This window comes from Sarcophilus harrisii, chromosome 3, assembly GCF_902635505.1.
Source record: "Sarcophilus harrisii chromosome 3, mSarHar1.11, whole genome shotgun sequence".
Classification (NCBI taxonomy): Eukaryota; Metazoa; Chordata; class Mammalia; order Dasyuromorphia; family Dasyuridae; genus Sarcophilus; species Sarcophilus harrisii.
In genome coordinates this window covers 458,916,284-458,934,726 of record NC_045428.1, presented here as the reverse complement: position 1 = coordinate 458,934,726, position 18,443 = coordinate 458,916,284, and the positions used below count along the sequence as shown (strand labels likewise).

At 40.4% G+C, this 18,443-nt stretch overlaps 1 protein-coding gene across 2 annotated transcripts in view; it reads right to left on the bottom strand.

The window, feature by feature from the left end:
• KIRREL3 (kirre like nephrin family adhesion molecule 3) overlaps window positions 1-18,443 on the bottom strand; it is a 755,533-nt gene that overhangs the window by 23,039 nt on the left and 714,051 nt on the right. For both annotated transcript variants that reach the window (XM_031963702.1, XM_031963701.1), the window contains exons 8-11: window positions 11,352-11,457; window positions 2,779-2,927; window positions 1,774-1,901; window positions 173-299 (exon numbers count right to left, since the gene is read on the bottom strand). In XM_031963702.1, the coding sequence (XP_031819562.1) occupies window positions 173-299; window positions 1,774-1,901; window positions 2,779-2,927; window positions 11,352-11,457 (510 nt within the window). The remainder of the gene's footprint in view (window positions 1-172; window positions 300-1,773; window positions 1,902-2,778; window positions 2,928-11,351; window positions 11,458-18,443) is intronic.

The following is an 18,443-nucleotide window of genomic DNA, read 5'->3' as shown; positions in this document are numbered from 1 at the left end:
TTCATTTATTATACTAATGTTGTTTAGGGAAAAAAGTGGGACTTTTATTGAAAGGGGTAGGACCTTCATGAACTCTCCATAAAACCCCTTAGGGGTTAAGTGTGGTTTTATAGATTGATTCTGTTCCCTTCCTTGCTACCACCCCTCCAGGAAAATGGGACTGGGATATTACCATTCACAGTCAGGGACACTTCTCTCTCCCCAGCTCCGACTCGGGGAACAACAGCTCTACACACATATTTGCCAGCGTCTTCTTGTCGGACAGTTTTCAAAGTCAGAGTGTTTTCATTGCTCAAGACCTGGGAAAGGATAGAAAAGATCAGATATCAGGAGTAAGGGAAAAGCTGATCTGTCCTCTAACTCTAGGATGGTGGAGACTGACACAATTCTGAGGGAAGCTGAGAGAGGGCAAATAAGTGGTTTCATTTTATTTTAGAAAACCCAGCCTCTGCGTTCTTAAAACAAAAACATGAAACCCAGGATCTGAAGGAGAGGAAGACATTCCATTAGTGGTAGGTGTCATGGAATGTAGAGCAGGAAGGACTTAGAAAGAATTTGGTCCTTATCTATCTTATTTTAAAGGACGAGGAAACTGAAGCTCAGAAAAATTAAATGAGTTGTCAAAAGACACAAAGTAAGTAGCAGAACTGAGATTTAAACTCTTGTCCACTAACTCCAAGTCAGGTACTCCGTATCTAGTTATAATTTTTGCTTGAGCTCTCTGTCCCTGTCTTTGTCTATCTGTCCCTCTCTCATTCCTTCCCCCCTCTCCCCGTCTTTCTTTCTCTCTCTCTGTTTCTCTCTCTCTCTCTCTCTCTCTCTCTCTCTCTCTCTCTCTTTCCCCCTTTCCCCCATCTCTGTGTCTCTCACTTGCCTTTTCTTTCTATTTCTCATTCTCTATATCTCTGTCTCTCTGTCTTTGTGTCTGTGTTTCTATCTCTCTGTTTTTCTCATCTATCTCTATCTCTCCCTCTTTCTCCCAGCAAGGATTTAGTTACAAACTGAGTGGTTATGGAATTCTGCATTGAAACTAGGGTTCTCTCTATGGCTGTGTCCTGACTTTTCCTTGCAGTTGTCCTTCCTCACCTGGGAAGCAGTGTGGCTAACCTATTTGGAATTTGTCTTCCTTGCTATGGTTGGGGGGGGGGGCAGGTGACCCAATCCTGAGTTCTGTTCCCTTCTTTTAGTCTCTGGATCTTCATTGTTCCTACTCTCCAATCTTGGACTTTCATTATGCTTCTTCTTGTAGAGCAAAGGACTGGTTAATTTATTCACACATGATTTATTACCCTCTATATTTTAAAAGAGGCTATGAGGAAGAGGGTAATGCTCAACCCAGTGGAATCTTAGGTGCTCCATATGGAGCTCTCTGTCTCTCTTTCTGTCTCTCCCTGTATTTGTCTATCTGTCTGTCTCTCTCTCTATGAATGGTGGGAATCTCAGGGATTTTGATGGTTTAGTGGGGAAGATCCTTTGGGGGATAGGAATTGTCTTCCTAGTGATCCCTAAAATCATAGTAGTTTCTCCTATGATCCATAGGTAGACAACTCAGTTGCTTGGGATTCCCTCTACCATTTCTTGGATCCTTCTTTTAAATGAGGATTCTTTTAAAAGATCCTTCTTTTAAAATGCTTTTCCCCCTAGAAAATTTATGGAGAACTCATCTAGTTCCTTTCCTTTGCGGTTTGAGAGCAGGAGGGACAGCAGCTCTCAGATTGGGACCAGCAGAAAGAGGTCCTTGAGGACCCAATCTTCCTAGGGCCAGACACCTACCACTCCAGAGCCACGTTTCATCCACACGATGGTTAGTGATGGGTTCCCTGTCCAGGCACAGTTGAAGACAGCATCAGAGCCCAGGTCCACCAGCAGCGACTGAGGTTCAGAAGTCATTCGAGGACCAACTGCATTCAGGGTAAGAGAAGAGGAGATAGGTCTGTTAGATTTGAACTAAAGGGATGAACCTTAGTTGTAGAACTTCAGGCATTTAATATAAGGAACTGGGGGAGATATTTGGGGAAGATCTGGAGTGGCTTTCCCCCAGCCTTGATTGAACACCCTTTATGAAAGCTGTTGCCTGCTTTGTCTATTTGGAATGATGGTCTTGGGGTAAAAAAGTTAAACTTACTGCCTTCCTTTTGTTGTCTTCTCAGTCCTTTTCACCATTGCCTCAGGAGGATATTGGATCCAGTCTATGCTCAGGGTAAGGGTAGAGCAGATGTGGGACTGACCCAAGGCAAAATGGTGGAGTAGAAAAGTACATTTTTATAGGGTCTTCTGGAGACAATGTTTTACTTCAGAGAGCCGCTCAATGAAGCCTTCTCTGTTTTCCCTAGCTAGAACTTGTCACATGCTGCCTCATATGATGCTTATTTTACTTATCTTAGACTTCCTACTCCCTCTCCATCTTCTTAGATTGTAAGTTCTCTGAGGCCACAAGCTCCATCTTATTTTATTTTTGTATTCCCAATATAGAAGATTTTCCTGTAGCAGGTAGTTAATAAATGTTTGCTGAACTGTATTGAAATAGTGGCAGTTTGAGGTGATAGTCTGGTGAAGATAATCTTTTCAAATTCAGAAAGCTTCATGTACTTAAAAAATTACATCAATAAAGTGTCTAGTTCTGTTTACAGTGTAAGATTTTGGATCTAGCCAGATAAAGGATACCATTCCCAAATTACTATTAGTAATCTAAGTGTGAATTTCTCCTCAAGTTACCCCCCAATATCACAAGATAAGGGAAGATCTTGAAATAATTCTCCTTCTTCCAAAGACACTCACAGTAAACATCCACTGTGCGACTGATGTTGGTGCTGCCCAGTGCATTGGTGACTTCACAGGACACTGGCTCGAAGAAGAATGTGTGATCCACAGTGGTCTCATAGGAATCCTCAGATCCTTCCTTGATCACTTGACCCTTCTTGGCCCACCTGAAACACAAGTGTCCCCCCAACATGGTGGAGACTTCTAGGCAGCAAGGCTTATGAGGGGGGAATTGTAGGGGAAAAAAGGTTGAGGGGTGGGAAAGGAAGAGGATGGAGTTCTTTTTTCTAAGAATCTCAAAGCAGTGTTCCCAAGATATATAGAGGGAGTAGGGATTCCTTTTCCCACAGGGAAACAGAAACATGGAAAGAGATTGGCTCTCAACCATTCCTTGAGATCAGATATCCGAGTAGGGGAAAGTAATCCTTGGGCCTGGAAGGAGAACTGAGCTGTTTCCTATTCAGCCAGTTTGTGTGAAAAAGAGCTTGAACCTTTCCTGACTTCAAGGCCTGCTCTATATCCATTAAGGCAAGCTGATCTTATGTTTATTTTATGTCTTTGAGGAGCAGCATGACATGATGGATAGAGAGTTGGTATTGAAGACAATTGTGGCTGTGTGACTCTGAGCAAGTTCAATCTCAGTGCTTGAAGGAACTCTAAGACTCTGAGAAGTCTTACAGAAAAGCTGTCAGAAATTTTCTATTCTGAAGAAACCATGCATCCATCCCTATGCCTATTTGAGTAGAGATGTTTCCTCCTAGTAGAAGACAGTCTTTTGTAGGGGAGAGATCATGTGGTTTTTGGTCTTTGTATTCCCCATGTAGTATAATGTTTGATACTAAATTGGAGCCTAATAAATGCCTTTAAAATGAAGTTAGACTCTCTGCTGAAAGTCAGCATGATCCCCATCTGCTTACCTTGATAGGAAATCAAGGAGACTTGCATCCAAATTTGACTTCAGATCTTTATTCTTATGTGATCCTGGCCTTAAACTCTTATCTAACCACCGAACCTCTGTTTGTTTCGGTTTCTTCAGTCATAGAATTAGGCTAATAATAGCACCTATTTTGCAGGGTTTTTTTGAAGATCAAATCAGATCTCATTTTACAAAAAAAATTGTACATTCCCTGCACTTCTCTTCAATCAGTTCCCTCTGCTCCTCTGCTCCAAGGCAAGGTAGGCTCTTGGTTTATGGAAGACTACCTGACTTCTTAGAAAGTCCTTCTACCTCCTCAGCCTGACACAGAGTAGATCATCCTTCTCTGTGCGGGAATTGATTTAAAGGCAGAGGGAAGGACCTTCTCTGGCCAGTAAAGGTAAGCCCTGGATTGGGCAGATTGGAATTGAATCCTTCTGGGAGGGACTCCAAGGCTCCGAGCAGCCCCGGGGTCTCTGAGAATGGACAAGAAGGCACTTACACCAATCCAAGATCTCTTACAAAACTACCCTCTCCCCAAGAGATACACTCTTTCAATGATTTATCTTCTCACTGTTGAACAATTTGCACCTTTCGGTAAATTTCATTTGTGATCTACTTCCCTTGGGCTGCATTTAAAACCCTTTTTTTTTGGGGGGGGGAAGTAAAAATGGAGATCAATTATTCCCTTCCATCCAACTAAAGATTATTTTGCCTTGTCCTTCTCTCTCTGAAAGGTGACTCAAGTAGAGGGGAAAGGATGAGGTAGGATGGTTTTGGCTAGGGGATAGAATATTGGACCCAGAGGCAGGAAAACTGGGTTCGAATATCACCTCAGGAATTTATTAGCTATGTGACCTTGAGCAAATTAATTAACCTCTCTGAGTATACCTCACTTTTCCCCCACCTCACACGGTTGGTGTAGGCATGAAAGGAGAAAATGTATATAAAAAGCACTCTGCAAACCTTAAAATACCACATAAATGTCAGATATAATCTTTATTGTTTTTCCCTGTTCTTGGGCTTCCACATCTATTTTCCTGGTTTCCCATTCTCTTCTTGGCTTTTTTTCTTGTCCACCCCCTTCCTCTCCTTGCCCCAAAAGAAACCCGCCCACTTTTCTGCAATATAAGGGAATCTCTACATGGGTATTGAGAGGTTAGAGTCATAAATCAATATTAGGTAACAATTAAGAGCACAATTCATACTAATAATTATGATTTGACTACAGAACACAATATCTTTCCCCAAGTGCTCAAGGAGGTTCCTAATATGCTATTATTCATGAGTTATTCATGAATCATTTCAATTTTTATTTAATTTAATGATCAGACTTCAGAGTCAGACAGTGCTTGTCCAATGCTAGGAAACTCTGGCTTATCATTTGTTAGAGATCTGTGTCCCACATTTCTTGGAGATGGACAGAAGGGGAGGGAGAACTGAGATGGAGAGCAGGGACACCTGGAAGGTTGATTTCCAGGCTAGAGGCTGAGGCATTTTGGGACTGTTCATGCATTTATTCTAGACACTTAGACTCCCTTGTTTTTCTTAGGGCAATACAGGGCTTGGGGACAAGTTGCTTGGGCATGATGGGTGGCAATCTGGTGCAGGGAAAGGAACGCTGGATTTAGAGCCAAAGGATTTGGAATGAGTCTTAGCTTTTCCTATGTGACTTTGGGCAAGACATTTAACTTTGCACCTCAATTTCTTCATCTGAAAAACGGAGAGGTTGAATGTAAATTATCTTTACAATCGCTTCCAAATCCCAATATAACCTAAATTCAGTTTTTGGGTGAGGAGTAGTATTCTCATTCCCTAGTCTAGCTCTCTTTTCTGTCCTAACCCAATATTAATTAAAATATTCTCTCTTCCTCCTTTCTCTTCTGCCTCCCCTTCTCTCCTTCCCCTACTCTCTGCTTAACTCTCTCTGTCTCTCTGCTTTTCTCTCTGTGTCTCTTGCTCTTCTTTCTCTCTCTTCTCTTTCCTTTTTCTCTCTTCTCTACCTCTTTCTTTCTATTTTTTCCTTTCTTCCTCCCTCCTTCCTTTCTTCTCTCTATTTCTGTCTTTTTTCTTCTCTCTTCCTTTTCTCTCTTTCTCCCTTCTCTCTCTCTCCTTTTTCTTTCCCTTCTCTGCCTTTCTTTCTCTCCATTCTTCTCTCTCTTTCTCTTTGTATAAGTACATATATATTTTTTCCATCTCTCTTCTTTTTCTTTTCTTTCTCTCTCTCTTCTCTCTCCTTGCTCCCTCTTCTCTGCCTCTTTTTCTCCCTCCTCTCCTCTCTCCATTTCTCCTTCCCTCTCTCCCTCTCAGTATCTTTCTCTTCTCTCTTTCTCTCCCTTTTCTCTCTTCCTTCTCTCTCTCCTTTTTCTCTCCCTTCTCTGTCTCTTTTTCTCCATTCTCTTCTCTTTCTCTCTGCTTGCTAATTTATTACTCTCCTCCCTAAAGGTACATGCAGTGTGGAATGGAGATGAGAGGAGGAAAGAATAGAATAATCAGGGGTAGTAGGCCTCTGCATGAGGAGGAATGGAAATACAGACTAAGTAAGAAGCAGAAATGGTCAGGAGCTGGATTTGGTAGTCACAATTCTAGCCCCTTCCCTAAAGCTCTGCTTAGGCTGCCTCCTTTCTCCTTTCCTTTGCACCTTTGATTTGTGTTTCATTTTTCCTTTCCCTTTTCCTGTCCCCAGTCTTTGAGCCTCAAGTTCACAGTCAGTGTAGTGCTTCCCCCTCACTTGGCAGGAGTCCCTGGCAGGGGCCTACTGATTTTCTGTGTTTGCTTGTCATCCAAGGACAGACTCACTATTAATGCTTCCTGGGGTGAAGGGGGTTCATGGTAAGAGGCTTAGGTGCTGTTGGGGAGGGCAGTGGCACTATGAGTCTGTGTGTATATCTCTGTACATATTGTATGACTGGGACCTCTGTTGCCCTCATTAGCACTCACAAGAAGCACATAGGCCTTGAGTTTCCTTTCTGTTGAATGAGTTCCTATTCATGTTTCATAGGAAAAGAAGGGTTACCATTTTTATTTCCTTTCTCCTGAGGAAAGGTACCAGACTGATTTCTCCTTTCCTGAGAGGGAATGACCAAAAGACATGGATGAAGGTAAGGTGGATGGAAGATGTTCTAGGGTCTCCAGCCTGAGAGTTCTAATAGTCAATGTTCTTATTTTGGTTTGGGTTCTAATAGTCAATGTATAATTGAAGATGCTGTTAACTTCCCCAGCCAATACTAGAAAAGGTTTCTGATCCCAATCTTTAACTGTCTCCTTGAGGTAGGTGGCAGCTGATTGCTAATAATAACAGCAGTCAGTCTTTATAAAATATTTTAAAAGAATGCATATTATCTTCCTTTAGGCCTCAGTGTACTGGAGTAGTTTACTCTTTATTCTCTGCCAAGTAGTGACTATTATCTTCATTTTAAAGATGAGAAAACTGAGTCTAAAAGAGAATAATTTAAGTGATTTACCCATGGCTCCATAGCTAGTGAGTGCTTGAGGCAGAATTTGCACTCGAGGCTTCATAAGTGCATATCTTCCTACCTGCCCTTGAATTAGTGTTTCATAAGGTTTCTGGGGAAGGGAGTATGGGGGAATTAGCCCCTTGAGTTACTCAATCCTAAATTCTCTGGAGGGAGGGAGGGACTTTAAATCTTCCAAGGATACACTGCACACCCTAAAATTATTCCTAATTCCTTCTACCTTAGCCTTACTCTTCTTTTTCTCTTGTTCTTTCTTCCCTTCCCTTTCTTATCCTTTTTTTCTCTTCCTCCATTGTTTTTCTTCTTTTATCTCCTTCTAAAACAATTTGTACCTGCTTCACCTCAGAACTAGAATATAGCCCAAGAATATAAGGTTATAAAACCTTGTGATCTCACAGCTTAGAGGTGAAAACAGAACTTTTCCAAAATTCAGATAAAGATTATTAGTTGTTATCAAAATGATGAGAGTAACTAATATGAGTATGATGTTTACAAAATGTTTTCACATACATTATCTCATTTGATACTAAGTAAGGAGCAATTAAATACTCACTGAAGCTGAAAAACAATATTTAGATATGAAGGCATAACATAGCCTTTTTTCCTTCAAGTTATTTCATCCCCTTCTTTTCTTCTCCTTTTTTCATTTCCTCTTTTTTCCTCCTTCCTCCATCTACTTTCTACCTCCCCTCTCCATTTCTCAGCTTAAACTATTCCCAATCAATGCTTCATTTGGTCTGAGCCAATATAAAAAGATTAATTATTTATATCAACAGAAAGAAAAAAAGCTTAGTGTGTTATGAGGCACTCAGCCTCAAGTATCACCAAGTTGGTTTTCCCACCCCTCTAAATCAGGTCCGAAAGTGGCATGGGGTGGGGGTGGAGTGGGGGTCACAGAGAACAGAAACAGAGAGTGATGTGGACCCCTGAGGAAGGGGGAACAGAGTATGTGTGGATGAGAGGAAAGATTTCTTGAGATCCTCTCTGCTGAGTGTCCCAGTCTGTCCACCCAGCTAGACTAGGCATTTTTCTGCCTCTCCCCTGAGTTTCCCTCCCCCTCCCAAGTATCTAATTTTCAGAGAAACAGGAAAAAATACAGAAGAATTGGGAGTGGACAAACCAATTCATCCCATATAATCGTGTAAAAATCAATTGTTTGTGTGAGAAGACTGCCCTCTTCTCTCAACATCTTCAATCCTCTGGAAGAGAGAAGCAATCTAAAGTAGATGGGGGGGGGCAGAAATGGGGGTTGGAAGGATCGGCAACCTCTCCCTTCTGCTAATGCTATTTTAGAACAAAGGGGACCTGAGTCTCTACAAAGTCAGCTTAGTGGCTTGGAATACTGGAGACTTTCTACTCTCACGTTTGGGCTATCCTGATCAACCTGAAGTGGGGGGCTTTGCCTTTTTCAATTATGACAGGTCCTGGAATGCCCAGCTGCCTGACAACAGACCCAGTTTCTGTGGCTGTAAAGGTCTGTTGGTACAGAAGTAGCTAACAATTATATAGTGCCTATTCTGTGCCAGTCATTGTGCTAAGCATTTTACTATTATTCTCATTTAATCCTCTCAACAACCTTGGGAAGTAGGAGTTATTATCTCCATTTAACAGATGAGGAAACTAAAATCAAGATAGATTATTAAGGGCACACAATTAATAAGGGTCTGAGGTAGGATCTGAACTCAGGTTTTCCAGATGTCAATTTTAGGGCTTTTACCCATTAAACCCTCCGCCTCCAGTGACAGAAGAGAAGGGAAATCAAAGTCAAAGAACTTATCACCCACAATCCTAAATTGAGGTAAAGCTTTCTGCATTTTCTTGCAGCCTGAACTCTTCTGATTTCAGGAGGTCTCCCAAGAATTCTGAATGGTTGTGAGGATTGATAAATGGGGAGAGGAGAGTGGAGAGTTGATGTTAAACAGTGTCACATTGTAGTAATGAGGCTGTCTTGACAACTGGAATTTAATAATAACAACAACAATATTTATTTATTCCTTTACATACTTTTATCTCATTAAAACTTTATACCAATTTAGGAGCTAAGGCTATTTATTATTAGTCTCATTTTGTAGATGTGAAAGCTAAGTCTCTAATGAGGCAGCTAAGTGGAGTAAGGAAACCCTAAATTCAAATCTAACCACAGACACTTTCTAGTTGTATGATCCTGGGCAAGTCACAGATCTTGATCTAATAGTAACAATTCAGATTTCCATAGCGATTTAAGGTTTATAAAGCTTTCCCTTCACAACAGTCCTATAAGGTAGGGGACACAAGTACAATTGCTCCCATTTTCTAGATAAGGCAACTAAGATTCAGAGATTATTCTGACATAGCTAATTAAAGGTCAGACTAAGTATCTCCTGCCTCCAAGTCATGTGTTCTTTTCACTAGATCATGCAACCTCTCAAGCCATCTGAGGGAATCAAGGAATTTTTGTATTGGAAGGGATCTTTAAAAAATCACCTCTTTTGTCCATTTTTAAAAAAAGTTCCATCCTATATATATTTGCTGATATTTCACATATTTCAGTCGTAGAGGGCCCTAGGGAATAGAGGTAATTTACAAAGCTCCAGTTAGGACTATAGGCCAGTGGACCTGAGGGTAGCCACCTGCCTTAAGAATTAAGGGGCTCAGGTGGGATAGTGGCTCACCACAGAGATGCCAGCACTATCTGGCTGGGCTAACATCAGATGCTTTCAGGGTAATGAGTGAAGATACTACAAATGCAGTAGAATATATGCAAGTTATACTTTGTATAGAACTTATTCATGATATGTTTGCATGCAACTGTTTCCTGTCTGTGATCTGTGTGTATAAACTTGGAAATATTTCCAAATATAAGATATTATGTAACATTTATATATTTATCTTTGTACCTGGCATAATTTGCAGGGAATGGTAAATTTTTCATGGGGGTGGGTTGTAACAGATTCAGTAGGAAAAGGATTACAATTCTCAGGGTGCCTGAACACAGAGTACGAGTGTTCTCTGGAGGAAAGCAAAGCTGCCATTCCCCCTAAGAGTGTGTCTGTGAAGAAGCTGTGGGTTGGAGGGATGGAGACTTCTGGGAAGAGAGGGAAGAACAGAAATCTCTGATGAATTCATAATCAGGCTGGATGTGGAAGAATAACCTGGGGGCAGTGGGCAGATGGTAATTACTACTGGGCAAGGGGCAAATAAAGAAGCTAATCTGGGAGAGGCAAAAGAAAACATGAAGCTGGAATCAAGAAACTGCCTACACCTTGGGTCCCTAAAAAAACTATGTGTGTTTAGAGGAACTTTATTCCAAATCCCTAAAATTGGGATGGGAGGGAGGGAGGGAGGGTGAAGAGGCAGAGGAAAAGACAGGTTTGAGATTATTTTTATTTGGTCATGTGAACTGAGATTGTTTTCTGTTGCTTTAATATTCATTTCTGGTGTGGTTTTATCATTTTGTTTTTTAGCATGAGTAAATGAATTCCTAATTCTGAGTCTGTGGGATCCATAGGTCTATCTATATCTAAGTTATACATATATGTTTGTACAAGTGTATACTTTCAGAAATGTATCTGGCCATGCATAGCTGTCAACAGATCAAAACTGATATGTCCTAGAAAACCCACAATGGAATCTTTTATCATTCCATCAGTTCCATGTATGTTCCATGCTAGGCCAGTCTTCCAAGTATGGATCTATGGTTCTAGGATTTTCTCACTTCATCTCTCAACATTCCTCTCCTACTTGTGTTCTCAAGAGCTAGAGCCAGCCAAAGGTGTATTTTCTTATTAAATTGTAGAGCTTTCCAGAGTATACAAAAGTCTGGTATTCAGCATGGTATTTCCAATCAACCTTCCCTGAGCCTAGTGTCTGGAATATATCTTATAATATAAAATGTGGGATAGGAGCAGTGGTATGCTGAAGACAGCTCAAATTCAAGAGAGCTGCTTGTTAAATTTTCAATGTAAATTGGGAAATGTTGATTTGCAATCAGGGCTTTATTTATTGTTTTGTTGATTGTCTAGACCTAAGGACATGATTTAGAAAATGTTAACACTGCAGATCAATCTTTAAAGTATGCCATGGGCAACTGCTCTTTCCCTGGTTATTAAACATTTACCAACATATCCCTGACAGAGGTGACCTTTACCTGCACAGGTATGTGCATATATATGTTTAAAGGGGACAGGTGGATGACCAGATGACCAGCTGCTAGCTCTTACCTGTACTGGGTGACTGCTGGGTTAGCCTTTGCAGAGCAGTGGAATTTGACATCATTATTTTCTAGCACTGGCTGTGGCTCCACAGACAGATTGACAAGGGGTGGATCTGCAAAGACAAGAATATAGTTAGATTTGAGGCAAAAGGAGTAGTGGCTACCATATGGAAGGGCCCAGTCTAAAGACTCCTTCTTTGTAGGATAGAGACAGCCTGGAATTCAACTACAGGAAGCATTCGTGTAGCTGCTGCTCTAGCAGCTGCCACACGACTGAAAAGAGCCCCTTGTAATGCGCAAGAAGGATGTTCCCGGAAGGAAACCAGGACCCTTTCTTAGCAGAAATGGGCGTCAAGACTTGGCATTTAAACAGAAACTTTGCTCAGGAAATCACAGCTATTATGAACCCTCTGGGTCAACATTGGCCAACTCCTGACTTTTAGGAAGAATGATCAACTTCCAAAAAGGGTGTATGTATTTGTGTATATATTTAAAGGCAAACTTCCTGCCTTTGAAATTTCTGTATAACATTTCCTATAATCAGTTTGATGCATCTGTTTAACTTGCAAGTGACATTTATGCCCTTTCATCAGTTTAATCATCTCCACTGAGTACTTATTGGAGTCACAGGGTTTTCAGTTCCTTGATCAACCTAGAGAATTTTCCTTTTATATGATAAGCAGTTAAACTTTAGAGTGTTGTGTTAGATGGGGAGATGCGCGTGCGCACACACACACACACACACACACACACACACAGAAGAACTTCAAGAAGACAGTAAAAGCAAGAGATTTGTTGCTGTCTAGCTGTGTCCAACTCCTTGTGACCCCATTCGGGGTTTTTCTTCCATAACCAGCATTTATTTATTAATTTTTTGGGGGTATATGTGATATTAAAAACATAAATGAAGTATTTTATTTAAAATGGTTGTGAAAATTAACATTTCTACATTATAACAAAATCCAGTAAAAATTCCAAAATTGCTACAGAATATATAAATTGTCTGAGAATCAATCTTCTGAGGAACACTTAAGACTTATAGGGGTTCATCAACAATCATTATTTAAAGAAAATTGAGGCAAACAGTATTAAGTGACTTGCCCACAATCACCCAGATAGCAAGTGTCTGAGATTAGATTTGAATTCAGTCTTCCTGACTCCAGGCCCAGGACTCTATCCAAAGCAACACCTAGTTCCATCCCTCAAAGCATATACATTATATATATGCTTATAAATTATGTCTATAATATTATATATTTAATTATATATAATTTCCCTAGTGGAAAACATGATGGATTTGGCTTCAGAATACCTGGTTTCAAATCCCACTCTTGACATTTTTTCCCTGTATGATCTTAGGTAAGTTAGTCTGTTGCTGGGCATGGTGGTAAGCACCTGTAGTCCTGGCTACTCAGGTGGTTGAGGTTGGGACTGGAGGATCTCTTGAGCCCAGGAGTTCTGAGCTGCCATGTGCTATGCTGATTGAGTGTCTGCACTAAGTTCGTTCGGCATCAATATGGTGACCCCCTGGGAATGGGGGACCACCAGGTTGCCTAAGGAGGGGTGAACCAGTCCAGTTTGGATAAGTTAGTCTGTCTTGACCTTATTTTCCTTACCTATAAAACAATGGGATTGAGTTAGATGATTGGTCAGATTCCTTCCTGTTCTAAATTTATGGTTCCAAAAAAGACAGAAGAGAGCAGAGTAAAAAGGATGGGGAAGCAATGAGAGATGAGTCACAAAGAAGAGACAGAGAGATAGGGAGAAATCGAGAGATCAAAGACAGAGAGATAGATGTTAAGAGTTATGAGGACTTTAAATTTAAATCAGAGAAACAGGACTCAATAAGCCAAAGGACAACAGCATCTTCCCTTGAGCCAGAAAGAAAATAAACCTAGATAAGTCAGCCACTCTCTCTGTGCATGTCTCTGTCATCCTTTAGCTGTGTCTTGTTTCTCTGACTTTGACAACTCACATTTATATAGCACTTCAGGGTTTGCAAGAGCTTTCTCCAAAATAATACTCTAGAATTCAGGGGTCCTCAAACTTTTTAAATAGGGAGCCAGTTCACTGTCCCTCAGATTGTTGGAGGGCCAGACTATAGTAAAAACAAAAACTTTGTTTTGTGGCCCTTTAAATAAAGAAACTTCATATGCCTGGGTGAGGAGGATAATCATCCTCAGCTGCTGCATCTGGCCGGTGGGCAGTAGTTTCAGGACCCCTGCAGATACATAATAAGTGTATGTATCATCCCATGTTGTAGATCTAGAAACCGAGGCACACTGATTTGCCTGTGGTTATAATGATCAGGTGGGTGAGGTGAGTATGGTACCCATAGCTGAGCTAGATTTCTTTTTTCCCACAGAGGTTGATTTCTGTCAAACACGCTTGAAAAATGACTGAGATTCCAGGTCATGGAATGTGTTTTATCCTTAATTAAACAGAAAAAAAGTTATGTTGATTCGCTTTTGCTTTTAACATCATTGTAGTTTTTACTACCCCTCCCATATTTGTAGTAAAAAGTATGATAAAATACAACAAATTGATGTATTAGCCATGTCAGAAAATATATGTCTAATGGAGCATAATCTCCAGGACCTTGGATCATAGCTGTTTGGATCATAACTTTATTTCACAATTAACTAGGCAAAGAGACAAAGAGTTGGACTTGGATCTGATTTGGTCCAATTTGCTCATTTCACAGATAAGGAAATTGAGGCTCAATGAGTTTGAAGTGACTGGTCAATTGGTGAAAGATGAAGGACTAGAATGTGTTTTGACTTCTACACCAGCTTCCTTTATGCTACACTGAGATACTTTCTCTTGGAAAAACCTATTTTGTTTCCATCCAGTGTCCCATGGGAGATGCAGAGCCCCTATGGCTTTGATGGAACTATGGGAGAACAGTGAGTGACTGGAAAGGAGCAGTCACTATCCCTCACTTTTGGGTAAAATTTACCCTGGGGGCCTGGTCTATCTATCCCAATAGTCAGGCCATCTCCTGGAAGTGTCCAAAGATGGAATACTTTGGGGCTGGGGAAAGAATCAACTCTCTTAGAGAAGTGAGCCCAGGAGTTGTGAGAGGAAACATTTGTGCTGGGAATGCATAGTGTGGGGGACTGTGGGCAGCTGGGAAAGACACTGGGATGTGGGAGCAAGGAAGGGGAAGACCAAGCTCCCTAATTAGCAGGGGATGAATCACTATGAAGGAACTCTCTTCCCTTCCTCTCTTCCTATTTTCCCTACCTCCCCCTGAGTCTGGCTGGGGATTATTTACTCTGGAAGGTGTCTGCCACCCAAGACACCAACCCACCTGTCTTTTCATGGAGAATTATGAGGCAAATTATAGGTATTTGCAATTTACTCTAATCTCATTTTAAAATGTGTAATTCAAATGACAATAAAGACAAGTATAGTGACGAATACCAATGAGAGCAGTGCACATAGCCAGCCTAGATTGGTGCAGGCTTTTTCAGGCCCCTTGCCGCCTTCTGACTCTGCCCTATCATTACCTAACTGCAGCTAATCACCTTCCTTTGTTAAATATGAATCACGAGGCCCCTCACTGGGATATGGCTCACCCACATGTGATTTGGGGATTTGATAGAGAATTTTTTCTGCTTACACTGAGACCCAAAGACTAGGGGTATTACTCTTGATGTCTCCACCCTAACCCTGTCCTTGCTCCAATTGGAATGGGGTTGTGATGGGCAAAAGCTTAATAACTGATGCATTAATAATTATTGCAATGATCCAAAATATATGTTGCATTAGTCAACCAATAATGACTTGTTATGATAATTGCAAGAATGAGATTGCTTGATTTAATCCTATTGAAAGCAAGCACTGTGTAAATGTGTTCATTAGTCTGAATTCAAGAATCTTATGGGAAACTCTGCTGCTCCCCTCCCCCTTGCCCAAATTATTATGATCCTTCCTCCCTTAGACCTCACGTAATTTTCTGTTTGTGTTTTCCTTATGTACTAACCAGTAATCATTTTGTATTGTAGTTATTTGTATATATACTATATCTCTCTACTGTAATTCTGTAAGTTCTCTGGGTCAGGGAACAGGTTTTAGAGCTTTATTTACTCTTTAAATTAGACCTCTCAAATGACTGGCATAGTGTTCAGTGCATAGGAGGAAATTAATGAATATTTGTTTCTGTTGGAATCTTAAGGATCCAAACAAGAACTACATGAATGCATTTATTAAGATCTCCAAAAGTATAACTAGAAAAAAGTTGAAGTTAGGATGGAAAAGATTATACTAGACTCAATATCACGTCATTTCATCTCACTTTACTTATGATACTATGATAATAAAACATCTTCAGATAAGTGTAGTCAATTGTTTTGGAGCCACTAGCTTCAGTTAGACCAATGGCCTCTAATTCTGGGGGTGCTTGTGTTGGGGTTGACACATTGAAAAACTAAAGGTCAATTAAGACCCAGTCATTACAAACTAGTCAATCTAGGTCTCAGTCATAGACGAGGCAGTTTAGGCAGTGATAGGACTCTTGGAATCCAGGTCTGGAAGGAAGGGTGTTGTTGGGATGTCTATTCATGTACTCTTCTGGCCATGAGGTTCTCCCTTCCCTTTCTATATTTAATGTTTCAGTTATACTGATCTTCTCTCTGTTCTTCACACATAGTACTCTATTTCCCATCTCCATGCCTTTGTATCGACTGTTCCCCATGACTGGAATGTATTCCTTCTGATCTCTGAGTAATAGAATTCCTCATTTACTTCAAGACTCAACTAGATCACTATCTTCTCCATGAAGTCTTTCAGGATACCTCCAATAACTAGTGTTCTTTATCCCTAACTATCTGGTGTTTGTCTCTGCTTATAGAATATAAAGATAATTTCATTTTTTGCAGTTGTATCTCCAGCTCCTAGTACTTTGCTTGGCACATAGTGATCACTTAATGAAAACTTGTTGGTCGACTGATTAATTCATTTGCTTGGTTCCACAATCTACTTCATTATAGCATCCTCTCCCTCTCCATTGATACCCTGACCAGCAGTAACACACTGCCTCTTAAATGCCTTTCTCCAGGCATTTAATCTAGCTTTCCTGTTGCCTGAGTTTCTCCTAATTCTGGAAGGTCTGCCTGAGTTGTGATTCCGCAGCACTGAGTTTTCTTGGTAAAATTTGCACAATCACACTGAGGACTCTGAAGCACCTAAACCCCTCTACTTTTTTCTTTCCCAAGGTGTAGGATATGAATTTTCAGGCACCTGCTGAGCTCTAGTGATATAAATAGTTTATGGCATATTCAACTATTAAACATGATTTTAATCCCACTTGTGATGTCGGCTGCATAACTCACAGGAGGGCATCTTTGATGTAGCTGGTGGAACCAAAATCACATGGAGCAGATGTTACAACTGTGAGTCTGTTAGTATTTTCAATCAGCAAAGGCTTGCATTTCAGGGGTGGGTGGTGTTTTCTGGTGGGGGAAGAGGGTTATATTTTGGAGAGAGTAGGAGGAGGGTTGATTTTCTGACTCAGCAATTTTGCTAAACATCCTTTTGAAATCTGGCAGCTGGCTGCAGTGTTCAGATATGATAAGGTGGTGGGGGGTGTTGTGCATTCTCTCCCATTAGTCAATCTTAGGGCTTTGTCTTCCGTTGGGATAACACATAAAGACCAAGGGAAACAAACAAATAAACAAACACGTGGTTTTCTTGAGTTCAGATGTTTCTCCTTGGTTAACTAGGAGATTTGCAAAGGCAGTGCTGATTTTGTCCCTGGTCTCCTTGTTATCTGTTAGATGAGGGATCTGGGATGGGAAAGAGTGACTGGGAAGTGTCTGTGAGTTTGTGTATGACATTGCATAGGGTGTATCTTTACACACACATGTGTGTATATGTGTGCATGTGAGAAGAAAAGATTTGGGGAGAGGAGACACAATAGCTACCTTCAAATATTTGAAAGACAGGCATATGGAAGAGGGATTAAACTAACTGTGCTTGGCTGGGAGTACCATTAGGTGGAATGAGGGGCGATTGAAGAGAGGCAAATTCAGCCTTGATGTAGGAAATCTTCTACCAGCTTGAGCTGTCCAGGAGTGGAATGGATGTGTGACCTGGAGGAGTGGTGGGCTTCCCTGTTTGGAGGGTTTTGAACAGAAACTGCATGACTATTTGATGCGTTTTTTATTATTATAGGGATTTCTTTCATGTCCTATTTGGACTAAATGGCGGCCAAGTTTCCTTTCAACTCTCAAATTTTGAGATTTTGTAATTCTGAATGAGTTTATATGTGTGGATGGCCACATTAAGGTCAGGACTTGAAAAAAATCTTACTGTCAAGGGTTTCTTAGGCCTTCTTCCTCTTGGACAGGTTAAAATCTGTAAACTGTGGTTGGTGTACTTGGCTTGGGATAGAAGCTATACCTGTCATTAGTAAATTATCACATTTGTACAAAGAAAGGCAGATGAACTCAAGTGACTTTGTGTATATGGGTTAGGATAAGATATCTCAACAACTTCTGGAAGATTTCAGGCCATTGCTTCATTTTGATTGGCTAAGGCTTCTATTGCTCCCTTTTTAACCTAGGGAAAATTACAAATGGAACCTATCAGTGGGCCAATACCTGATTGACCTGGAACACTTGACTTGTCCTACACTATAGGTCTTCCCCTTTTTTCTCCTAGTGAAAAAAATTTTTTAAAACTATTTTTCAAATTTAGTAAAATAAAAAAGACTAAAGAATTTATTTTGAAAATCTTTAATGCCTTTTTTTTGGAGGGGAAACTCATAATGAAATTACATCTAAAAGATGATTCTTCTGGACCTTTTTCTTCTAATGAATTAATTTTCTTTCTCTGTTCTTTCTGAAAGTGATAGTCTGAAAAAATCTATACATTATTCTGGATATGTTTATTAGGAGAGAACCTTTCTAATAAATAAAAAAAAGTTTTTAGCTTGTGCAAATGAATAATGTCTTGCATAAATTCCTAGCTGATAAAGCTGTATCTTGTTCCATTGTTATATTAATAATAATGAATCATCAGACAAATTGATTTACACCATTACATTCTTGACTAAATCTCTGAGATTTAAAGATATTCATAATTCTCACTTTAG